At 38.7% G+C, this 25,794-nt stretch overlaps 1 protein-coding gene and 1 long non-coding RNA gene across 6 annotated transcripts; one reads left to right on the top strand and one right to left on the bottom strand.

Moving 5' to 3' along the window:
- The first annotated feature begins 9,999 nt into the window (after positions 1 to 9,999).
- On the top strand, positions 10,000 to 19,887 carry LOC133724441 (uncharacterized). Of its 3 annotated transcripts, none has more exons than XR_009853677.1 (8): positions 10,000 to 10,141; positions 10,289 to 10,431; positions 10,518 to 10,675; positions 10,906 to 11,030; positions 17,195 to 17,244; positions 18,370 to 18,431; positions 18,552 to 18,617; positions 19,509 to 19,887. It is a non-coding gene; the product is annotated as an uncharacterized LOC133724441 (long non-coding RNA). The 3 variants fall into 3 exon arrangements; XR_009853676.1 differs by having other exon boundaries at positions 18,360 to 18,431; XR_009853678.1 differs by lacking the exon at positions 10,289 to 10,431 and having other exon boundaries at positions 10,012 to 10,141; positions 18,360 to 18,431.
- Positions 19,888 to 20,155: 268 nt separating this feature from the next.
- On the bottom strand, positions 20,156 to 24,359 carry LOC133724440 (putative disease resistance protein RGA3). 3 transcript variants are annotated; one of them, XM_062151177.1, is made up of 3 exons: positions 21,579 to 24,359; positions 20,738 to 20,868; positions 20,156 to 20,627 (listed from the first exon to the last, which is right to left on the bottom strand). In XM_062151177.1, exon 1 carries the CDS (start codon positions 24,319 to 24,321, stop codon positions 21,664 to 21,666), a length of 2,658 nt encoding a protein of 885 aa, XP_062007161.1. In that variant the 5' UTR covers positions 24,322 to 24,359; the 3' UTR covers positions 20,156 to 20,627; positions 20,738 to 20,868; positions 21,579 to 21,663. The 3 variants fall into 3 exon arrangements, with proteins under 3 accessions (XP_062007161.1, XP_062007159.1, XP_062007160.1); XM_062151175.1 differs by having other exon boundaries at positions 20,156 to 20,520; XM_062151176.1 differs by having other exon boundaries at positions 20,156 to 20,520; positions 20,738 to 20,830.
- Positions 24,360 to 25,794: the final 1,435 nt, after the last annotated feature.

The following is a 25,794-nucleotide window of genomic DNA, read 5'->3' as shown; positions in this document are numbered from 1 at the left end:
CACCAAATTGATCAAAATTCTCATCAGACCAAGCTAACCAGACACTAAATTGATCAAAATTCTCAGCATATCAAGCTACCCAGACACCAAATCTATAAAATAATTACAAACCATAAACAAATCATTTATAATACAAGAGATAGAGAAAGAAGAAGGTAGAGGGTTGAAGGGGATAGAGTGAAAAATAATCAATGCAGAGAAGAGAACATGAAATTGAACCCGAAGAAGAGTTGTTCAAGGAGGCTGAAGCAAAAGAATGGCATGAAAGAGAGAGTGATGAGGTTGAGGCGAAGAGCAGATCCAGCTAGAATGGATTTCAGCGTCTACAACACCAGCTTCCACAATCCCATGAGTTTTGGCATCGGTCTCGTTGTAACGTCCCGGTTCCAAGTTACTGTTTTACTAGTATTTCGGACGGTAAATGAGAGTTATTTTTATTTTCGGCTCCGTTTCGACCTTTTAGGGGGCCATAAAAGTTGACTTTTTGTTCGGGTCAAAATTTGAGAAAATTTTCTTCATGAAAGTTGTAGATGACGTTAAACCGAGCGTGTGCATATGTGGTACGTAAAAATCAGAGATCGTATACGAAAGTTATAAGCGAAAAGGTAACATTACTATTCATGGTAATTTCCTATATATATGGGAAGTTAATGTGGTAGGTCAGATTGGTAACTCCCTCTCTCCTCTCCGTTTCTCTCTCCCCGACCCCGTCAGCTTCGGCCGGCGGTTTCTCCCTCGTCCGGCAATGGATTTGGACAAGGCCGGCGGCTATGGAACCCTCTCTTCCTCTTCTTCATGTCTGTGGTATTTTGGTGGCCCGATTTGGGCCGTAAGAGGTGCAGCAAGGCGGTGATCGTGTTGGCATTTCGGGTCACCGGCGATTTCGAGTTTTCCGGCAATTTCTGGCCGTTCCACCACCCATAGCATGGAGTCCTCGTCTTCGTGGTTCGACCCATGCCAGTGGGTAACCTCAATTTCGCCGGATTACGACAAATCGACGGCGGGAACGATCTCACGGATTTGAGGTAATTTCGACTACTTAAACTTGAAATTGAGCTTGGCCACAATTATGAAAGATGTTTAGAATGATGAGACGATGCTGTGGATGAAATTTGGTAGGCAGATATGGTGGTTGACCGGCGGCGCGTGGGGCCCAAATGCAATCGCCTGTGGCGGCGCGTGGGGGCGCGTACGACCGTTCCTGGTGAGTTGTTTTGGTCTGTTGGGTAGTATATGTTGTTACGAATTTATGGATAGGTGTTTGGTGGAAATTGGAGGAGGTTTGGATATTAATCGGAATTTCCGAAATTCAATAGTTTGGTTATTGATTTACGAGAATTCCACCGTCTGATTCCTCTCAATTCTGCTCTAGAAACTTTGAATTAAAGAATTGGTGTTAATGATGAAATTTTGGTTAAATCAGAGAAGGAATAGAAATGTTGATTTATGAGGATTTGATGTGGGAATCGTATTTAATGTTTGGATTGTTAATCATGAATTATAATTGTGTACATGGCAACGTGCCGAGCTACTGCTCGACGTAGGAAACCGGTAGCGTGGTCGGCTAAATAGTACTGTGAGTGGACATTTATTTTAAATTAATTGTGCATGCAGTATATTATTATTTTCCGATTGAGGTTTAATTTATTATTTGAATTATTGAGTTTTATGATTTTATGAGCTTGATTTCTTGATATTTATTATGCTCTATGAGTTACGGGATTATTAGTGGATTTCCTTCCCGAGGGCTTTCAATAGATTTTCAAGCTATTTATTTATGAGTTATTGAGTTGGGAAATGATTTTCGGGAAGTGATTGATTAAGAAAATATTGTGAGAATTATTGATTTCGAATATCGTTTTATATGGTGATATACGAGTACGAATGATTTAGCAAATATTTGAGCATGATCGAATTATCGAGATTTCTTGAGTTTTGAGCTCCGCACTTATCAGCTTTGAAGTTAGATTGAGATTTCTTTCCGAAAGCGTTTATTGATTTATCGAGGATTTATTGAGATATTGAGCCTTGAGTTATCGGGATATTCTTAAGTTGTGTTTTCGATGAATTATTGATGACTTATTGGATTAATATCGGGTTTCTTTCCGAAAGCAATTATTTTAAAGAGATTGATTCCAGTTTATTGAGGAGGTAAATAAGTCAGCGCATGCATGCATTACCTGGTCGGCAGTCCCCTCCAGACAATATTCTGGTCGGCAGTTCCCTCCAGAATATTTCGGTCGGCAGTCCCCTCTGATGCGTCATCTAGTCGGCAGTCCCCTCCAGATGGCATGAGGTAGTTAGTCGGCAATCCCCTCTAACTACATATGGTTAGTCGGCAGTTCCCTCTAACCATCACCTCCTCGTTCGGTCGGCAGTCCCCTCCGATGCGTCACTGGTCAGCAGTCCCCTCCAGGTGGCATGAGATGACTAATCGGCAGTCCCCTTTAGTCATCATCTATTTTGGAGATATGATTTGAGATATGAGTAATTTAACGAGATGTCTGAATATCATTATGTATTTGAGGGATTTGAGATTTTAAAGAGATTTCAAAATGATCGAGATTACATAATTGAGATTTCAATAAAGATGATGATTAAGAGTGTTTCTAAGATTTTTACTGCATGCGAGGTTTTAGAGAATTACTTGGGAAAACATTAAGTTTCACTTGTTCATTCGAAATTACTTATTTTTCGTCCACTCACTCTAAGGATTTTCAAATGTTTTTCCCCTGGGCCCTTCGGTTTCAAATGCCCAGTTTGCAGGCCAGTTTAGCTTGAGGTCGAGCGTACATGGGGTTGAGGCATAGATGTCATAGCTTCCGCATTATAAAAAGTATCGATCATTTATCTTGTATTCTATCCACTTGTACGTCATGTGCATTAGATTGCTCTGATAACCTATGAGATTAATATTCTTAAGTTCAGAATTGTTTTGTGCAATGGGAGATGTTGTGATTTAGGGAGCAGGGTGGCTCCAGAAGATTAAGGGTGGATTGTTTTAGAAGTGTAAATGTCTTTCTACAGGTAAATTTGGGTAGTCCACTTTTAGAGGAAGTTCCGCCAAATTTTTGGTAGAATTTCTTCTAAGGTGGGCTCCGCAGGGCCACTTTGGATTTCAATGTGAAATCCGGGGCAGGTCCTGTCACTCGTAGACGGTGTAGGCTGTGTTTTGGGTACTGCAGAGTCTCATTTAACACAATCCCAGTTGTTGCCAAACACCGGCTACCTCATGTTATGATACCCAGTCCCTCATAACAAACACGCCCAAATTATACTTACTAGGCACATCTCCAGGTCTGTTCATCCAGAGAACAACTCCTTCAGATTGTCAGCCTCTCTGCATGTGCTTAACTGATCCCACGCTCGCACTACCATTAATTAAGTCCTCTACCGCACTCTCCCTTGCTTAAATCTGAATTTCTGCATTGAGGGTGCTCTGCATATATATCTTCGTCCTCGGTAATTAATCCTTAGTCTCATATTTCAATCCCCTTAATCAACGAAGCCTTCAATCCCCTTCAATCCTTCATCACTTTGTCGAACCCAGCCTTCAATCCTAAACCTCTGCCTATTCTAAACCCTCAACTGCAACCCTCTATCAGTGGTGTATCTACATGAGAGGCTAGTTGGGCTCACAATCCTTAGGGAGGTGTATTGTATTTGGATTTGTGCAGACTTTTTTTAAATGACAGACTTTTTGAAAAGTCCACAGACTCTTTAAAAAGTTGATAGACTGTTATGGATTTCTTAAAACCATTAATTTTAGCAACAGACTTTTATTGATTCATGAAAATCTATATACTTTATTATGAAGGACTTCTACAGGTTTCCTAGCATGTACAAAATATATATATATATCAAAAAAAACAAAAAAACAAATGCAGCTCAAACACAAAACAAGATAATAACTCGTTGCCTCTTCAATGCTCAAGTATCTTCTAATAGAAATTTACTCAAATGAATGATTGTTAGTCTGTCTAGCGAGTTTGTTCTCATTCCTAAATCCTAATCTCCCAACAACATAAATATACAATATAGATCACTTGATGTTTATGGTTAATTATTCTCATCAATTTTGTTTTCGCCGATTAACATATATTATAGGAATATTGGTCATTGTCTTGATCTATAATCAATCAATTGAAATTCAATTGTTCAACCTTTCTTTGAGCCATAATATAAATTCAAATTAATGAGAATAATTAATTAATAAGATAAAATTTAGTATGCCATAGCAACACTGTTCAAGGTCTTAGGGGTAGGCCACAATAATTGGGTTTTAGGGTTTCATAAATCACAATAAAAATGATTTATCCATGATTATCCATGATTTTCTAATTTCATAAGTATGAATGATATTTTGAAGGGAGCTTCTATTCATACCTCCAAAATTAGTATTTGGACCTCTTTTTTTTTTCAAGTTATAGTTGACTTTGTCAACTCATGCCAAATTACCAATAAGGACACAAAAGAGGAAGAAAAAAAAAATTAACCCCACCCCGTCCCTCCCCTCCTCTCCCATGATGTCAGTGAGGTCTAAAACTGTGACATCCATGATATCGGTTATCGTAGATAACCAACAGGTCACAGCTCACCGAAAAAAAAAAAAAAAAAAAAAGTCACTTCTCGATGAGACAATTTGCAAAATTCTAAGCTGTGCATTGCCTATTATATTGCTCCTTGCGCTTTTTTTCCAACTCAAAGCAATTAGTAAATATGTGTCTCTCTCCAAGCTAAGGAGCATTATGTTGGACCGGCTTTGGAACACCATGACCACTTTCAGTACAGGCATCTGTACTTAAATCATAATTAAGTGATGAAAACTTTGTATCCAAAAACTCAGTTTAATTAAAAATTTTGAGAATTGGGAGTAATATCTCAGATAGCAGTATACCAACGTGCTATATTGTATTGACTACCAACTGGAGATTTTTTTTTTTTTTTGTGCAGCTTAATTGTATGAAGGGTAAAATAGGATTATGAAATCTTCAAAAATTGAAAGAGGTTCGACTACTGATTTTGGAGGTATGAATAGAACGTAAAAGAAGAAGTTTTTATTGATTTTATTGGACAATGGGCGTTATGGGAAAATTAGGGAGGTCTAGATAGCAAATTGGTTATCTATAAAAGTAAGTTGGAGATCTATTAAGTTGGGATGTCCAAATGCCAAATTTGGAGGTATGAATAGAAGCTCCCTATTTTGAATACCTCTGTACTTTTATTCACTTTTAAAAGTCCTAATTGAATACCTCTAAATTTTGGTGGAATTCGTTGAGTCTTTAAAAATTCTAATTTAATACCTCAAGACTTTCATGGACTACTAAAAGTCTATATTGAATACACCCAAACTTTTAAATTCCATAGATTTCTTTAAAAGTTCCACTAATTCCATATACAATACACCCCTCTTATACTACTACTAGATTTTCACGAAATCCACTAGTGTTCAGTTGGCAAAGCAGCTGTGTTGTTTCTTCCCTTCTTAAGGCTCTACCTTGGTTCGAATCTCTTGGAAAGCAAAGCTTTCTTGTTTGTTTTTTTTTTTTCCTTATTTCTTTAGTTACAACTTTTTTTTTTCTTTCCTCATTTCTGTAGTTACAACTTACATCATCTTTTATTAGTATTTCTTTACTTAGCAGACAAATATTGCCCGTTGTTTCCAGTGCCTATTTAGCCCTGTTCTTCTTGTGTTTGCACTCGACATGTATATGGTATAAACAAGTCTCCTAAATTCCCGGTTAAGAGTTCTCTTGGAAGGGGAGTTTGTCCAAGTGGAAACATTGGGAGTACACGGCGAGAGGCTTGCCGGGAGATGCCCATCAGGAAGTGATTACACGCATTTCTATGCACGTAATTGCACTCTAAATACTAGAATTAAGCTAATCTTTAAGTCAAATATTATGTAATTAAACTATTTTTATTTATTTTGTAGGAAATAAGCGGAGTCGTGAAAACGGACAAAAAAATGATGCAAAATGGTGAAAATCGGAATTTTCGACGAATAGACGAGATGGTGAATATCTTAATTAAGTAATTAAGTTTAATTGGTTAATTAACCAATAAGCTTAATTGATTACCAACTTGTCCACGTGCAGCACACAAATGTATACATTAATTATCATTGATTAATTAACCACTTGACACGTGGCATTATGCCAATTCTTCATTTTTATTGCCGGCCAAACCATGACCACGTGAACAGCTTATCTTCTTCTCCATATATAAATCATATCATCCTTAGAGCAAGTTCACCCGTTGGGTCACCAGGTCACCCACTATTTACTGCTTTTTAGTGTTAATTTCACCCTCTGGGTCACGAGCACAGTGTATTTCGTGCCCTAGGTCACCCTGTACAGTGTTCTGGGTCACCATGGTGACCTGCACAGTGTATTTCGTGCCCTGAGTCACGGGCACAGTGTATTTCGTGACCCAGAGAATGAAAATATACACTAAAAAGCAGTGAATAGTAGGTGACCCGGTGACCCAACGGGTGAACTTGCTCTTACAGAGCACAGGGGAGAACCCTACAGAAGAGAGCGCCGCACACTTGGGGGCAGCCTTGGGCTACTCTCACTCACCACTCCTCTCCTCCATTTTTCCTCTTTTCTTTTAATAATTTCTTTTGAGATTTGAAGAACTACTCACACAAAGCTTCAAGGATCCATCAAGGGGGCTCAATCTCTACAAGATTCAAGATTTGGGTATTTTGTGGAGTTGTAATTCAAGGCTAGTCATGATAGCTTCATAGCTATTTGTGACTATCCTTGTTTTCTCCTACACCTCTCTACTCTTTGCTATTTGAATTTTGTAATTTTGATGTTCATGAATATGGGTTGGGAGCTAGGGTTTCTAACTCTAGCTCAATTTTGATGTAGTGAACATATTTTCAAGTGATAAATAATATATTTTCATATGGGTGCACTCTAATTACTATGTCAATTGATTCTTGATGCATAAATTTTAGGGAATTGACCACTCTCTTTGTTCTGTTTTGAGATTTGTGTTGTGTGATACAATTGGTGGTTCTTTTGTTCACTAGCTTCATGTAATGAGTGTGGTGTGTCAAGTAGTTGCTTAATCGAGAATTAATGATTGCCTAAGTTTCTATTTTCTTGTGCCCTTCGCCTTTAATCCTAGACGTTGTGGCCCTAACAAGGCATAATGATTAGGGTTAGAGAGTTCATTCTTGCCTTAACCGGAAGAATGGATACCAAATAAGAGAAATTGACTCAGTGGCCTTAACCGGCATTAGGTAGAGAACTACGTAATCATTACATTTTAGGTTGTAACTATTGCATGCTTAAATCCCTAATTTCTAGAGCTCTACGCCTTTAGCTCATGTTTTGGTAGCCCTAGTAAGGTACTAATTCATGAGTTAGAGAGTTCATATTTGTCCTAACCGAAAATGTGAATACCCTTAAGGAAATTCGGCTTAGTGGCCTTGACCGGCATTAAGTACGGGATTTGGTTCTCATGAAGATATGTTTGTTTGCTTGAAATGTGTTCGTTGCATTGAAATTGCTAGAGAGTGATCCCTAGCACCCAAAAATCTATCTCTCTTTTATTTTTCGTCATTTTTAATTGTTGTTGTTAATTTAGTTTTCGACTTAGTCTTTTAGAAAATTACAATCACAATTTTGAATCATAATTTCTACCTCATTGTAAATAGCCATCACTAGGCTCTTAGTTTTGATTAGGCTTTGGTGCAAACCAAAGCCGAGCATTGCTAAGGCTTGGTGCCTTAGAATAGTATTTTTATTTATTTTTTTTTCTTTTTCTTTTGTTTGCTTAGTGACTTTAGTTCCGACTACCCAAGGATTGTGGGTTAGCCACTAATCCCCGTGGTACGATAAACTTTGGGCTCAATATTTCCCTATCTTGACAACGATACGTACGCTTGCGTAAATGTGTATCAAGTCAGGAAGCATCCCGCCAGGATACCTAGCCACACAAGTCCCCAGTCAAGAAGGGTCGAATGCCGGTCCCTAAGAGAGGTCCTGAGGTCCTAGAGAGACCAAGGGGCCATTGTGCCGGGAGAAGCAGTTGGTCCCGGGAAGTTTGGGATACTTGTGCTTTCGAGCACTTTGATTATCATTTCATGGTGACACGTGAGGTGGCACGTGGTGCACTAGGGTTCACAATTCGTGCGTGATAAGACGTCACTTCAATTTCCGTAATGAGCCATAAATGCAGTGCGTAACTGAGGCGACGACTCGCTTGCACTAATAATTAGGGGTTGTGTCCGAACTCGTGTCATAATCGTAAGGGTTGTGTCTTTTCGATTTTGAACGATCGCAATGGATCATCGTTTTTTGCATTTATATAAGTGACTGGAGAGGGGAAGAGGCAGCGACTTTTAGAAAGATTTCAGATTTCTTTAGTCTGGAGAGTTTTAAAGCCAGGGAATTCCAGTTTGTGTGAGGTTTCCGCTTCTTCTTGAGTTTGAAGGAGATTAAGGTGTTTACAACAACCACCGTCATTGTTACGGCCCATACCTAAAGTTATCCGTTTACCTGTCATTTGGAAGATAAATGATAAGATTCTTCATTTTTTACTTTCGTAAAACCATTTATAGGGCCCTAAAGTTGACTTTTTATTTTATTCACTATTTTAGGAAACTTCTTTCACAAAAGATGCATGGCATGATAAATCAAGTCCGTGGACATGCGGCATGTTAAAATCATAGTTAGTATGAGTAAAATACGGTCTACAGAAGTTTAATTATTTCATCGGAGTTTTTTCGAGACTGTTATAGGGGTGATATCGACAATTCTGATCGTGGGTATATAAAAGAACGAACCTACATTTTTGGGAAGGGGGGACCCTTGGTTTCTCGAGTTGTATAGTTATTGACTTTCTTTCATTCTCTTTTGGTTGTTTTTACCTAATCACATGGTTGAGAGAGCAATTCGGAGAGCTTTACTAGAGCTTCTTCATCAGCTAAACCATTCTCTCTGCATTGCTGAAGTTGTGTGTTTTGTCTGGTGACTCGAATTACCGAAATGCCCCACTTCTGAGTTTGATGTGTTCTATGCCTAGTTTAAGCTTTTGTTAAAACCCATCATGCATTGTGGAAGATTTTATTTGGTAATTTAGAGAGATTCAAAGCCTTTTATCTTAGAATTTGGGACATCCACTTTTTTTCGGCTTCGTGTTAATGTTAAATGAGAAAATTATATACAGTAATTGGTATGGTCTATTTCAGCGTTATCCTCAGTTAAAGTTCTTTGGCTTTCGGATATTGGAATGATGTACCAATAGAGTCGGTATGCTATTGCTTTTTTATTGAACGGGTGATATGGTTTTGCATATGCATTAGCAAGAAATTTCAGAATGTTCCTATGTCAAAGCGGAAGTCTTTTGCATTTGTCAGCATGCAGGACGATAAGCTATTTGATTTCTTACTTACTTTATTTGGTACGTGTACTATTGCAATTGAAATTCCTATTTTTTCTTCCATTTCACACAACCAGAAGCACAATTCTATTGTTCTTCGGTTACACAAAGCAAATCCACGTCATTATTAAGAGAAGAGGCTTTAGCCAAAACTGAAATTTTTTACTTTTATACCCTCAAAATAATAAATAACTTTATATATCTATGACCTTAAAATTATCAGGGTCATGACGTGATCGTTGTTGGAGGAAATTTGATAGATGTTGGTTTGAAGAGCTTCAAAGCCAAATAATTCCAGTTTGTGTGAGGTTTGCGCTTCTTCCAGAGTTTGAAGGAGATTGAGGTGTATGTAACCATTGTCATTGTTTCGGTACGGGCAGTAAGTTACCCGTTTATCGGTCATTCAGACGGTAAATGATAAAATTCTTCCTTTTTTACTTTCGTAAAACTATTTATAGGGTTCCAAAGTTGATTTTTTATTTGGTTCACTTTCTGAGTAAACTTCCTTAGAAAAAAAATGTAGGATACGGTCAACAAAAGTTTAATTATTTCGTCGGAGTTTTTCCGAGACTGTTATATGACAATATCGACAATTCTGATCGTGGGTATATAAAGGAAGGAACCTACATTTTTGGGAAGGGGGAACCCTTAGTTCTTGACTTTCTTTCATTCTCCTTTGGTTGTTCTTACCTAATGACGTGGTTGAGAAATTCGAAGAGCTTTGCCGGAGCTTCTTGATCAGGTAAGCCATTCTCTCTGAATTGCTCAAGTTGTGTGTTTTGTCCGGTGACTCCAATTACCGAAATGCCCCGCTTCTGAGTTTGGTGTGTTCTATGCATTGTTGAGACTTGAGTAAACTTTCTAAACTCGTCCGGTTCGGCCGGTTTAGGTAGGTTCGGTGAAAAAAGCCGGCCCTCTGAGTAGCATAAGATTGGAGGGATTGAAAGGCCTATAATTGGTAGTTTGGCATACTACCGCTGATATATAGCTCCCTCTCTCTGTCTCTTCTGTTTTGCACTCCTAATTTTGGTGGTAAAGATTTTTGAGCTTTTTCCAGTTTTTCTGTGCAATGTAATGTTGTTAGCAACCCTTTAACAATTTCATGGTTGTTTCGACAGGTATTATTGGGCCGCGATGGGTCCTCTTACTCTGGCCGTCAATTCGGAAAGCTTTACTTGTCCGTTGACTCCAAAGACTAAAATGCCTGGCTTTCTGAGTTTCATGTGTTCTAAGTTTCTGAGTTTCATGCATTGTGGAAGAATTGGATTTTTATTTGGTAATTTGGAGAGATTCAGAGCGTTTTATCTTAGAATTTGTGACATCCATTTTTCGGTTTCGGGTTAAATGTTAACTGAGGAAATTGTATACAACAGTTGGTATAGTCTATTTCAGCGTTATCCTCAGTTAACTGAAGTTTATTTGGTTTACTGAAGAATATTTAAAGTTCCTTTGGCTTTCGGATATAGGAATGATAGAGTTGTGTGCTATTGCTTTTTGATTGAACAGGTGATATGGTTTTGCAGATGCATGTAGCAAGAAATTTCAGAATGTTACTATGGCAAAGCGGAAATCTTTTGCATCTGTCAGCATGCAGGATGATAAGCCATTTGATTTCTTACGTACTGTATTTGGTACGTTTACTATTGCAATTGAAATTACTGTGCCGCATGTGCTTTATTGTTGAAGTTATGATGCCTAGTAATGGTTGGATTTATAGCCTTGATGCACGAACTGGTGACTATGGTGTTGATGCTTTTGTAGCACCATTGTGCTTAACCATGTTCGTAATGGATGATATGTAGGATCTGTTTCCACGTGTGATAAATAAGACAAGTACCTCTTGGTTGAATCCTTATCCAAAAAGATAGGATATGTAGGTCAGAGCTCACTTTCTCTTCTGATTTGTATTCCACTCAGATCTTATAAGAAAAATCCATATCCAAAAAGTATTCCCTGCAGTTATTTTCATATTGTTGCTTTCTTTACATGTGTTATAACACGTCTAGAATTCTATTCTTCAGCTTGAGTCTCTGGCCTTTGTCTGTTCGATTCTGTTGCCAATGTGTTTTGCAGTTGTCTTATTTCTCTATTTTTTTAGTTCACTTTTGAGTTGTATATTTTAGATGGAAGCTTTTACTAAAATGGGTTAAAGATGGAACATTGCTCCCCAATCTGCGTAAACTGCCAAAAGTGGAAGCCTTAAATTCTGCAGAACACTAAGAATACTTGCATGTCTATTTCCCAAAGTGAAATTCCGTAAACTCGGAACAAGTAGTCATGAAACAATTTTCTGCCCCTTCAACTTCCCCATTAATATACCAATGGGAGAATCACAAGCATTAGTTTTTCTCTTCTAAACCAAATTCACAAGTGGTAGCCCTTCCATGAGCAATAATCTATGGTTATATAACGTGAGATCATGACTTATATTTGTTATATAACAGAGAGTGTGCATGTGAGTGAGACAATATTGTTGTGAATTTGGCTCGTTGATATGTCTAAGTTGATTAGGATTCAAGGCCAAACCAGATGGGTAAATGAAGATTAGTGCGCACAGGAATTCTTCTAGTATCCTAATGGGTTTTGGAATAGGAAGAGCTATTCCTATTGATTTAGACCTGGAAAGTAAGTTCTATTCTAGTTAGGAATAGAAAAGCTAGCTCTCTTTCCTTGTTCTAATAGTTTTAGGAATCCTAATGTGACATGTTTGTAACCAGCACCTACAATCTATAAATAGGGCTGCAGGGAGGTCACATAAGGTGTCCTCAGATCTCAGAGAGTTCTCAGTTAAAATACAAACACAGGGGCAGGGAGAGCCAAGGGTGATAGAGAGATCTAGCAAAGGGGTTGGGGATTAGCATAGGGATTTCAATAAGTACTTGTAATCAAGTTGTTATTCTCCATAGTGCTAGTGATTCTCAAGAGAGATCACACAGAGGACGTAGGCAAAGTTTTTGTCGAACCTCTATAAAATTCTGTGTTCGTGTGCTGTGGTTTTTCTTGCTGTGATATTTTGCATCATCATCCTATTACTGTTTGCAGTCATAAGTCTATAAAGAGAAACAAGGTTCTGGGTAAAAGGTGCATATTTACTACAAAGTGGTATCAGAGCTTAGGCTCAAGGTGTTTCTGAGATGGCAGATGACAAGGCAGACACAGGCAGCAATGTGATGCCCATTATGTTGAATGGGAAGGATCACTTCACATTATGGCAGAGGAAGATGAAAAGTGTCCTGATTCTACAAGGTCTGTACGAGGCTATTCTCGGGATAGAGAATAAGGCAGCTGATATGGCAGACAAGGTTTGGCAGAAGATGGACAAGAAGGCAAAGAGCTTTATAGAGCTACATCTTGCTGATTATGTATTGGTTCATGTATTGGCTAGTGCCGGTGAGAATATGAACAGCAAAGAGACCTGGGATTATCTCAAGAAGGTTTACGCGGGTAAGGTTCATATTGGTGAGAATATGGACAGCAGTAAGACATTGGACAATGTCAAAGAGGTTGACGCAGATAAACTCTTCTTGAAAGACGAACTCTATAGTCTTCGGATGGAAGAAGGCAGGGATCTGCAGGATCATCTGAATAAATTTCAGATTTGTGTTGCCAATTTATCAAAGGTGGATGTGAGGTATAAAGATGAGGAGAAAGCACTTATGCTGCTAAGATCTTTACTAGCTTCATTCGAGCACTTCATCACCAGACTCGTTTCCGGTAAGGATTCTCTCAAGTACGGTGAGATTACCGAAGCTATTCAATCTTATTTTAAGATGAGTAGGGAGACCGAAAGCTCTCAAGAAGGAGGCATTCATGTCAAGGGCAAGGAGACAGGTCAGTTGACAAGTAAGAAGGATAAATCTGGTAACAGGGGTACATCAAAATCCAAGGAAAAATACAAGATAGGTTGCTTCAAATGTGGTGCTGCCGACCACTTGAAAAGAAACTGCAAAGAAGGGAAGATGAGAGCAGAGGCGATGGCAGGGAGTTCAAACACAGCCAATGTAGTCATCAAACCAGATAAAGATGACGGTGAACTCCTTGTGGTAGCAGCCAGCTCCAATGCTTTCAGAAATTGGATTTTGGATACTGGTTGTACATTCCACATGTGTGCAATCCAAGAATGGTTTGACACATTTGAGGACAGCAGCAGTGGAGAGGTTTTTAGGGGAGATGACTCATCGTGTAGGATCCTAGGTATTGGATCAGTGAAAATCAGAATGCATGATGGAGTTGTTAGAACGCTGGAGAATGTCAGATATATTCCTAAGTTAAGGAAGAACTTGATATCTTTGGGTACTTTGGACAAGGCCGGATATAGGTATCACTCTGAAGAGGGAAGACTCAAAGTTCTCAAGGGATCACTTGTTGTGATGAAGGGCGACATTCAACCTAACAACTTATACAAGCTTCAAGGGACTACAATAATAGGTGGAGTTGCAATGTCTACTGAGGTAAAAGACAAGACTGAGCTATGGCATCATCGCCTTGGGCACATGAGTCAAAGAGGAATGCAGGAACTCCACAAGAAAGGTAAGCTAGAAGGTGTCAGTGTTTGCAAACTGAACTTCTGCAAGGATTGTACTCTTGGGAAGCAGAAGGTGGCATTCAAGTTAGCAAATTGTGAGAACAAAAGCAAAGGATTGCTGGATTATATTCACTCAGATGTATGGGGCCCGGCACCAGTAAGGTCTATGGGAGGCTTCAAGTACTTTGTTACTTTTTTAGATGATTTTTCGAGGAAGATTTGGGTCTACTTTATGAGGAAGAAATCGGAGGTTTTCACCAAGTTTAAGGAGTGGAAAACAGAAGTAGAAAATCTAACAGGCAGAAAAATCAAGTATTTGAGAAGTAACGGTGGCAGTGAATATAGAATGAAAAGGTTCTTACAATTTTGCAAGGATGAAGGAATCACGAGACACTTCACGGTGAAAGAGAATCTCCAACAAAACGGAGCTGCTAGAAGGATGAATAAAACTCTCTTGGAGAGAGAAAGAAGCATGCGGTTGCATGCAGGATTACCGGACACGTTTTGGGCAGATGCAGTTAACCATGCGTGTTACTTGGTTAATCGGTCACCATCAAAAGTCTTGGACTTCAAGTGTGCAGAGGAGGTATGGTCTGGAGAACCAGTTGACTATTCTAACTTAAGGGTGTTTGGTAGCAGTGCATATGCTCATATTTCCAACAATGAGCAAACCAAACTCAAGCCAAAGTCACGTAAGTGCATATTTCTCGGAGTTGAGAAAGGAGTAAAGGGCTACAAGTTATGGGATATTGTCAGCAAGAAAAGGGTTCTAAGTAGACATGTCATTTTTGATGAGGAGACAATGCCGTTCGATGAAGTCAAGACAAGTGAGGTGAAGAAGAAGACTGATGTTGTAGAGAAAGCAACCGAAGTTCCTCTAACCAAAGGGATCATGGAAGAAACTCCAGCTCAGGTGGAGCAAATTGAGCAAGTGGAGCATGATAAAGGGGTTATCGAGCATGAAGTCTTAGAGCAACAACAACAGTCATTAATACAAGCTCAAGTGGAGCAATTAGCATTGCGAACCAACGACTCAGTTCGTCAGTCACTTGGGCAGGAGTTCCAAAGAAGCATAGCATTGGACGAGTATGCTCTAAGTTTGAGTCCAGGAGATCCAACCACGTATCAGGAAGCTATAGCAAATGATGTACGGGAAAGTTGGATGGGAGCTATGTTAGAACAGATGAAGAAGTCCATACAGAAGGACTTGGTTCAGGAGTCGGTTCCTAAGCCAAAAGAAAGAAATCAGGTTGGCTGTAAGTGGGTTTATAGGAAAAAGGAAGGAATGCATGATAAGGAAGCCATGAGATTCAAAGCTCGGGTATTGGCCAAGGAGTATTCGCAGAAAGTAAAGGTCGATTATGACCAAATCTCACCAGCGGATAGCTGCGTTTATCATCATGTGTTCAAGGATAGTATGGTTTTACTATTGCTACTTTATTTAGGTGACATGTTAACTACATGTCAGGATATGTCTAGAATTCCGAAGTTAGAGACACAACTAGGGAAGGAATTTGACATAAAGGATCTAGAAGCTGCACAACAAATCCTAGGAGTGAGGATAAGGAGGGACAGAGAAGCGGGAAAAATATGGCTGTTATATGAACCCGTGTCTACTCCACCGGTAGCACACTTCCAGTTGAGTGTGCAGAGATCGTCTACGAAGGAGTTAGATGAGATGATGAATGTGTCTTATGCAAGAGTAGTGGGATGTCTCATGTATGCTAGAATCTGCACAAGACCAGGTTTAGCTCAAGCATTGAGCATTGTGTCAAAGTATATGGCAAATCCGGGTAGACGACACTGGCAAGCAGTGAAGTGGATTCTGTATTACTTGAGAGACACCAGGGAGCATGAATCTGTGTTTGAAAGACAACAAGAACAAGCATGCAATGCTGGTCATGAGGGTTCAGATTTGGCAGGAGACATAGATAAGAGAAGACCTGCAACAAGTTATGTTTTTACTTGTGGTGAAGGTTTAGTGAGCTGTAGAGCAACTAAAGAATCAGCTACGACGTTGTCTACCACTGAAGTAGATTGCATGGCACTAACAGAAGCTTCCGCAGAAGCATTATGGCTTAATGGGTTATTGAGTGAGTTTGGAATTCAACAATTTGTTGTGGTGAAGAATGGGGTCATCAATTTGACAAGGAACCAAGTGTTTCAAGCAGAGACGAAACACGTTGAGGTTCGTGGTCATCGCAGCGAAGGTTGGGTCAACTCAAGGAAGATAACAATTGAGAAAGTTCATTCAAGGGAGAATGTCTCAGATTGTTTGACCAGGACCATTGCCATGGAGGAGTTCAAGTGTTACTTGAACCTGCTCGATCTTACAGCATGTTGAGATTGAGGTGGAGCACCTCCTCACTTGAGGTGTGTTGAGGCAAGAAGAGTCTTGCCAAGGTGACGGTTCTTGAAGGTTTCAGGATTACTTCAAGAAGTACAAGATATCCTGGAGGCTGCAGCAATCAGTTTGGTATCAACTCACCAAGGTGGAGATTGTTGTGAATTTGGCTCGTTGATATGTCTAAGTTGATTAGGATTCAAGGCCAAACCAGATGGGTAAATGAAGATTAGTGCGCACAGGAATTCTTCTAGTATCCTAATGGGTTTTGGAATAGGAAGAGCTATTCCTATTGATTTAGACCTGGAAAGTAAGTTCTATTCTAGTTAGGAATAGAAAAGCTAGCTCTCTTTCCTTGTTCTAATAGTTTTAGGAATCCTAATGTGACATGTTTGTAACCAGCACCTACAATCTATAAATAGGGCTGCAGGGAGGTCACATAAGGTGTCCTCAGATCTCAGAGAGTTCTCAGTTAAAATACAAACACAGGGGCAGGGAGAGCCAAGGGTGATAGAGAGATCTAGCAAAGGGGTTGGGGATTAGCATAGGGATTTCAATAAGTACTTGTAATCAAGTTGTTATTCTCCATAGTGCTAGTGATTCTCAAGAGAGATCACACAGAGGACGTAGGCAAAGTTTTTGTCGAACCTCTATAAAATTCTGTGTTCGTGTGCTGTGGTTTTTCTTGCTGTGATATTTTGCATCATCATCCTATTACTGTTTGCAGTCATAAGTCTATAAAGAGAAACAAGGTTCTGGGTAAAAGGTGCATATTTACTACAAATATGCCTCCTCTTGAATGCTTTTCTAACATATGAATACACGGTCTGTATATATACATATATGCAACAATGATTTGTATAGTATATGCATTTTCTTTTATCTTGATATCTATAATTAACTTTCTGATCTTCTCTTTTTATCAGGCAAAGAGAGAGCTCAACGATCCTGAGAATGCTATAATGAGCTTTTGCAGGTACTTAGCTTTCAACTCTTCCGTTTCATAGGAAATCAGCGATCATATTATTCTATTTTAAGTGTTGTCAACTCTATCTTTTTTGGGGATGGTTGTGGGATCTTCTTTGACATGCATAGTGCTAATCCAGTGTGTGCCTTTGGTTTCTCTTGTCTGAGTGCAACTCTTAAGGAGTGTGAACTTTGGCTTCAGAGAAAAAGTTTTCACACTAGTCCATAGCTTATTACCTACAATTGGGGAACACATTAATGTTTCCAAACAATATTATTATGCCATATCTATTAAGTATGAACCATGCATGCCTACCAAGTGTGCTGCGCACTATAATTCAGTCAGTAAAATATTTCTACATCAGATACTGATGTCAATAACAGCTGGTATTATCCTTAGCAAATGAGAAACTCAGAGTCCACAACTTCACATATATGGAGATCTTCATGGCACATCGATGTAATACCCAAAAGGCGATGTCATGAATGGAGTTTCTTGTAATAGCTTATATACATAGACCGACTTAATACAACTCTCGACCTGGAACTCACCCAAATTCAGAGTCCCATATAGACAAAATTAGGGTGCTAAGGTCTCCCTTGTTGAAATTCTTCCGTCCTCATTGGTGCCTGACAATTCAAGTCTGCCATGAGTACTGCTCAATATTGGGATGACTACTAGTATTTGTCACAACATGATATATTCTAAAATGAGTTTTTACTAATTCAGCTCCTTATATTGACTTGTGTAGCTCCAGAATGTCCTGGCAGATATACAGTATTCTGTGTACGATCGAATAATTCCTACATAAATTGTAAAAGAGTACTAAAGTGGTATCATACTGTCTCTGTGCACTTAATGTTGGCAACATAGGGTAATCAGATAACAATAGTGCGTTGTCTTTCTTATGTATTGTGAGATAAATATGATAAGTTCTGGTGAAAAAAAATTACTCTATGTCTTTGGTTCTGAGTTTTAATTGGGTTAGTTTAGTTGGGACAAGTTCCTGTCTGTCTGATTGTCTTCATAGAAGAGTCCTATTCATTGTCTTTTACTACGATTAGAGTTAACTTAATTATCCATCTGTTTGACCTAAAGCAATTATCTGATGCATTTAACATCAGACTCTTCTAGGTGCATTAACTGGAGTTATAACCACTCCCCTTGATGTGATTAAAACTAGACTAATGGTACAGGTAAGGCCATCTGCAATTCCGCATGATACTTGTCTCCCCTTGATAACTAACTACGCTATGTGCCTCCAACTTTGCTCTCCTTTTTTTTTTTTTTTTTTCAAAAATGGATCTGCCAACCAGTACAAAGGAATTGTTGACTGTGTTCAGACTATTGTGAGGGAAGAAGGACCTCCCGCTCTTTTGAAGGTATGCATTGAGCCTTTATATCCCTTGTAATATAAAAATATAAAATATGATTGCCATGTATCTTATTGCAGCTCTTGAAAAGTTAAACAATTATGCAAAATGTTGTGCTCTTAATATTGAGTTTGTTTTTTCTTCAATTCTTGTAAGTTATGTTTCATAGGGGAAGTGAAATTGCTTGTTTAGTCTTATGCCTTGTTCATCGAGAATCTTGTAGTTACTTTGACTCGACCTCACTAATATGCTGACTTGACTTACATTTGACTATAACATCAATATGGTGACTGGGAAGTAAAAATGTGTACTCAGATAGCCCAGCTTCATTTAGTGCATTGTTGGCAGAGAAATATAAGCTCTTTGCTGGCCAGAAAGTGGGGGAACTGTATTGGGAAGATGTGATATGATAGCATATGTGGGTAGTCTGGATGGAACAAATAAATATATCTTTGAGGGAGCTAGGTGTGAGGAGTTGGGTTCATTTGGGATAGGGTTCTGAGATTGGCACTCCCTTTGAACATCTGTCAGAGTTTAGAAAGTTGTTTTCAGGCATTTATATTTGGGGAATGAAATTCACTCTTTATCAACAACTTCATATTTTTAAAATAACCCTCGTAGTTTCCTCCTTCCTGGGGCCATAACTTGTCCTTAATTTCAATAAAAGAAAAGGTAAAACAAAAGAGACTAGTAGTTCCTTGGTTTGTATAGATATGCCTAGACTAACATTATCTACTTCCTGGGAAGTATTCTCTATGTATGAAGTCATTATTTATCAGGAAGTTCTCTCATGTTATTACAACTTAATGAATTTATGGTCCCCTCAAGTCATTACAAATCAGGGTATGATGTGATTGTTGCTGGAGGCAATCTGATTGATGCAACTTTTGTTTATTCCAGGGTATTGGACCAAGAGTGCTGTGGATAGGGTTTGGCGGTTCAATTTTTTTGGTGTTTTCGAGAGAACAAAGCTCTTACTTGCTCAGGGACGACCAACAGTTGGTGAAGACACGAAGCAGGACTAACTTGTAGATAAACCAAGGGGATCCTTTATGTTCTCCATTTTTAGAGTGTGAAATGCCTTTGGCATTAAAATTACTTCCTGGGTGGTAGTTTGAAAATCTTGCCATCAGCTTTGATAGGCTTTTATAATGTCTTGTTATTTCCTATTTTTTATTTTTTCCGTACAAAGAACCAAAATTGTCATTAGCTTGTACCAGAAAGTAAATAATTTTATTGCTGGTCGAACACATTTCCATTTACTTCATTGTGATATAAATTTCCTTTGCATCTCTTTCTTTTTTTTCCATTGCATTATGTATTTTCCTATCCATTCCTTGCATCTTTATTAAGTTGCTTCTTACAATAATTATTCACACTGTCAAAACAATTTAGCCAATAAATGGTTAGCAACATCCATCACCTCAATACTGTTATCACCATTTAAACACTACAACCGGTAAATTGACATAAACGCCTCAGTATCAGTGTCCACAATCGGCTCTGCCAACAGAGGCATCCTCACAAGCTTGGCCGCCTTCCAGAGATGATTATAATACATTGAAAGCATGATCAGCTTCAAATTTGACTATACATTTCTCAAGTTTCTAAAACATTCTGGCTTATGCCTTATCATACAGTAAAATCGCACAACTACCACAACAGATTTCTCAACTTTTTAAAACATTCAAGCTTATGCCTTATCATACAGTAAAATCACACAACCATCACAAATGAAGCTACTTGAACAATCTCATTGCTTTATCACACATCACTTTTGAGTTCATCAACATCTCTCTAATTCCAAGCTCGAACATGATCCAAGCATAAAATAAGTAAACAATACAGCAGTGCAGGACTTCTTCATTTTGAAGCACCTCCAATGGCAGCACGCATGCTTTTGCTGGAAAGCCTACATGTTAAAAGATTATGAAAATCAGGTAGCTATCTTGCTTGTTATAAGAATCATTTCTGATTATAATATGGGGTAAATCATCCAAAGAAATAAATCCAGCATCTCTGTCAGGTAAATCATCCAAAGTAACCAAATAAGAAAATGCCACAAACTGAAAGAGGCAACTAGGAAGAAATTAGCTGCAGAACAACAGAGGAATAGAGGGAAATAGAACCTGAAATCAGTAGATGGATCTCTTTCCTGAAATCAGGTAAATCCTAATTCAACTCCAATGCTTTTGAAAACCCAGTGGTTACAATGCAGTCAGCTGCCGTACGGCCGTATCCCAAACTCACCCAATGCAAGCTGCACCATAAGCCACATAATAAAACCACATAATAATTCACAAATAATAACTTGCCTGGACCAATACTCAGATTCCCGTGTACCTACTCTAAATGATAGTAATTAGTATTTTCTTCGTTCTGCTTCATAGTTTCAGAAAGCCAAATCCTCAATGGAGTTCCAATTCACTACAGTTAGAAAACCTTAGGAAAACCTCATTCCTGTAAAGTTGATCAGGGTGGCTCTGATACTTCAGTTTAAGTCTTTTAAAGTTGATCAGGGTGGGTATTTATATGATGCAATGAATCAAACTAGCACTAGGACTAGAAAATATAATTACATAGGAAATGAAACTAAGCAAGAATCCTCCAATCACAGTGTATGGGGATGCAGTTACAGACTTCAACAGCAGTATGAATTCAAAACATGCCATATTGGGCACATCTCTTAATCAAGGCACAGTTGAATTCAAAACCTTGCTGAACTGATGAGGTAGAGATAAGTCCTGTATTTCTTAAGGGAAATTTTTTTATTAATTTCTGAAAGCTACAGTTGATTCAAGGAAAGAAGTAGCCATTAAACAAGAAGATACTAATATGTAGAACAGTAGAATCCGTAATTGTACTCCTAACACCTAATTTTCAAAATTTCCCAATTCAATCAAAACTATCTCAAATTTCAACAATTCAATACTCCAGATCACTCTAATTCATTGAATTCTGATTCGTTACCTGGAGACGAGGAATTGGGAGGTGACTAACGGCGTCGTCGCGGGTGGCGCGTTGTGAGGTACGCGACCGATTGGAGGCGGACTCCCTAACGGCGTCGTCGCGTGTGGTACGCGATCCTACCGTCGGCCAAGCGATTGTCGGCTTCATCTTCTTCATCATCAGAGTCGTCGAGTGTAATCTTCACCTGACGTGCCATCTTTGACCACTCCTCACCTTTTAATTGCCTTTTGCAGCTTTTGCTCAATTCAGGACACCCTCCAATCCCCAATCCTCTCAACTCAGTAAGGCGATGCAGTTCTTCAGGCAAAGCCGACAATTTGGAGCATCCGGCGATGAGTAGTTGCTCGAGGAATCTGAACTTTATCAACTCCGGAAGTGCAGTGAGATTATGACATCCACCAAGATATATGCTCTGTAGAGTGTCTGCAGAATCTTCAATGAGCCAAGGGGGCAAAGCCTCCAAACTTGAATTCCCGATAAATATCAATGATCGAAGACGTTGAGGACCTTCCCCTGATCTCATCATCAACTGAAGCTTCTCGCAATCATTGACACCCAAAGTATGTAAAGCAGTCATGTGTTTCATATTTGGTGGCAGCGATTCCAAATTATTACACCTGCCAATCGCCAGTGTACGAAGGTTGTTGAGGAATTGGATCTCTTCGCCCAAAGATTTAAGATTGACACATCCCTCAAAATATAAAGATTGAAGTGAGGTGAGGCGTCTAATTCCTTTCGGCAAATACGTCTGTTGTGTAGTTATTGCCAAGCTTCGGAGGTTGATCAGGTTCCCTATGTCTTTGGGTATCTCCTCAAGTGCGTCACAATCCGCAAGGTACAAGGTCTCCAAATTCAGCAGCTTACTGATGGAATTGGGAAGCCTTTTTATCTTCCTATTACCAGACAAGTCGAGGAATCTCAAATGAAACAAACTACCAATGGAACTTGGTAGCTCCTCAAGAGGCGACCCACTGAGATGTAGCACCCGCATATATTTGAATCTCGAGATGCATCTCTTCACAAAACGTTGACTCATCTGGGCATCTTTTTCATGAACTAGAATGGTTCGCAATTTCTTTGACTTGAGCATGAAATCAGGAACTTTTGCCTCTTTTCCAAGCAAATCTTTTTTGGATATTGACACATGTCGAACCATTTCCAAAGCACTAGAAGGGCGGAAATTGACTGTGGAATTCTCTACTTGTGCCACTGAAATTGCTAAATCATGAACTAGATCATGTATTTTAAAACTTATGACTGTTTTGATATCCAACTCAACTTGAAACAAGGATCTAGAGTAAAACTCCATTATATAGTCTAAACCCATCTGTTCAAAATCTTCATTTTTCTTAGATGTCTTGAGGTAGCCTTGTGCCATCCACAATGGAACCAACATTAAACTATTGAATTCATAATCCTTTGGGAAAAGTGAACAAAATGCAAAACATGGTTTCAAGTGTTGTGGCAATGCATCATAGCTCAATTTGAGTGCAGGTAGAATATTGTCATTCCTTATGCTCCACATGTCATCATCTCTGGCACTCAACCATTGGTGTTCATCTGTTTTCAAATAGAGCATGCTCCCTACAGTAGCTACTGCTAAAGGAACTCCTCCACACTTTTTCACAATATCCTGTCCTATTTCTATCAAATGTGGATAGCGTTGCTCCTCTCCTCTTTTAAATGCCCTTAGGATGAACAAGGACATGCAATCTTTGTGGGAAAGTCCTTCTAAAGAATGAATGTATAAGGGACTCACAAGTAAAGCAACTGATTTATTTCGTGTTGTTATGATGATTTTGCTTCCATCAGCTCCCACATTTAACAAAGTTTTTAAATCAATCCATTTTTCAATTGTTATTCCAATTGACTCGGTATCCCAAACATCATCCAACACCAATAAAATTTTTTTACTCCTAAGAGTATTTTGCAACTTACTTCCCATCACATCCAAACTTTCATCCTCACATTTTGGTCCATTTGCAGCATTAGTAATACCTCGAATTAATATTTGAATATCAAAGTTGTTTGAGACGCATATCCACATCTTTGTCTCAAAGTTTTTTTCTACCATGCTATCATTATACACCAATTTAGCAAGTGTTGTTTTCCCCAACCCTCCTAACCCAATTATGGAAACAACAGAAACATTCTCCTCACTAGAGAAATCAGTGTCATTCAAGAGATGCTTGATAATCTGTTTTTTATCATCATCTCTTCCAATAACATTTGAAGCCTCAACTTTGGAGGCAGTCATCCTCCTGTCATCGTGCACTTGTTGGGGCGCACGAGGATCTTCAGCTATCTTAGGAAATTCAAGGAGAGCAAGCTGTCTCTTTTCATTATCAATTTCAACTAGTCTTTCTCTAATCTCTTTCACTTTATGTCCCATTTTGAAGTTAAACACTACTGGATTCCATCGGGAAAAAAATTGGCGTACCTTTCCTTTGATCTTCCCACAGTTGTCGACCTCCACTTTCAACCGCAGCTTTTGGAAGTCCAGTTCGTCCAAGACATCATCAACGTCATGACAAACATCTTTGAGATTTCCTAACCAACGAGTGATTAGGGGATTTCTCACTTGCTTCTTCTCTGCATCCTCGAGCACTAGTTTGATGGCAGATAAGGTGTTGTTGAGCTTGCTGAGCTTAAGTTGGGCACCCCATGCCAAGGAGATCTGTTGGGAAGCATGTGAAGCTAGCCTACCCAAGACGTCATCTGCAATGCTGCTGGCAAACTCCATGACAAGAAAAAGAGAGGAATTCTGAAGCTAGTGAAATAGGAAATAGAGTTACGTACTTGCTAACTCAACCTAGACTTGATTATATAACGGTGAAGTCCAGTCAACCACGTCTTCCCTTCCCTCAATCCTTATTAAATGGATGACAGTCAGCCACTTCTTTTTTAGGGGTGTGGCTGTGCCGCTGTGGTGCAGCGTGGTTACTGTAGATCACGTGTATTGCACGTGATTATGACGTGAAGGAGTTATCGATTTCACAACCTGTAGTTGCCGGTTTACTCACACGTGAGAACATCTGTTTTGTTTTTGCTTTTGTTTTTTTTTAAAGAATAAAAGAACATCTACTTTGCTGTTTTAGAGACTAGAGAAACCCAGCATCTCCTCAAAAAATAAAAATAAAAAGAACATTGCTGAGGAGCACGAACGATGTGGTTAATGGCCTTCAAGTAATTAAGTAGGCTGAAAGCAGGACCGGTATGTTGTGTAGAAACAGGTGATCAGGAACACCAAAACATAGCATCACATAGTTTACCCCCAAGGCATCACGGCTTCTTCTTTTAATCTCTCTTCCAAAGAGTCTCATTATATATATGATGATTGATATATCATGAAGTTACTATTAAGCATTATGATATTTAATTATGAACTGCTGCAGTGTTTCAAAAGAAATAAAGAATCCATTGGACATGCCATTTCATATTTCCACTCCGAATTGATACGTACAAATGAATCAATATAACCAACTTGTAACTGCAACCACATATAACCAAACTATTGGCTTAGCAGACACTAGATATCACTTCAATTTGAAAAAATAATTGTAACGTGCATGCAGCTTATCTACTTGAAGTGCCTACTATCAAGTGACTGTTCATGATGATAAAAAGCCAAAATACGTAATTTCAACAATTAATTTAGGAGAAAAAGAAATAACTTCCATACTTGCTTCAATCTCATATTTAGCCGGAAACAATTTTAATTAAAATCTCACAATTGTAACTGTTTACAATATTATAAAAATTTTGACATACCACTTTACGTTGTAACTGCAGGCAATGTACAGTGAGTATACCAATTGGCATAGGCATATACAAACATGCATCCTTGAACATAATAGTCATGAAAATGAGAGCATGGCCAACAATGATGGTTTCTTTCATGCACACACGAAGACAAGTACAAAACATATGCTCTCGGTCTTGTACGTACCTTGGAATATTACTCACGTTACAGGTGAACATGATCAGGAGAGATCACAGCATACAATATCAAAACTCAAAAGAAAGGTTCGACCAATCTTTAGACATAGCAATTAAGTCAAACATTTCTGTCCTACAGCTTTAGATTGTTTGAATTATGGTATCAAATATTCATATTTAATAAATCTAATCAAGCAAGAAAATCAATAGAATCAATTGAGCACATCATATACACAAATAATACAAAGAAAAAGAGATATGAAGAGTCAAGCCTGTA

The sequence above is a fragment of the Rosa rugosa genome, chromosome 1 (genome assembly GCF_958449725.1).
Source record: "Rosa rugosa chromosome 1, drRosRugo1.1, whole genome shotgun sequence".
Taxonomy (NCBI): domain Eukaryota; kingdom Viridiplantae; phylum Streptophyta; class Magnoliopsida; order Rosales; family Rosaceae; genus Rosa; species Rosa rugosa.
This window is presented reverse-complemented; position numbering and strand designations above follow the sequence as displayed.

Excerpts from the sequence above, each read along its gene's own strand:
- LOC133724440 (XM_062151177.1), bottom strand. The coding sequence starts at position 24,321 with ATGGAGTTTGCCAGCAGCATTGCAGATGACGTCTTGGGTAGGCTAGCT.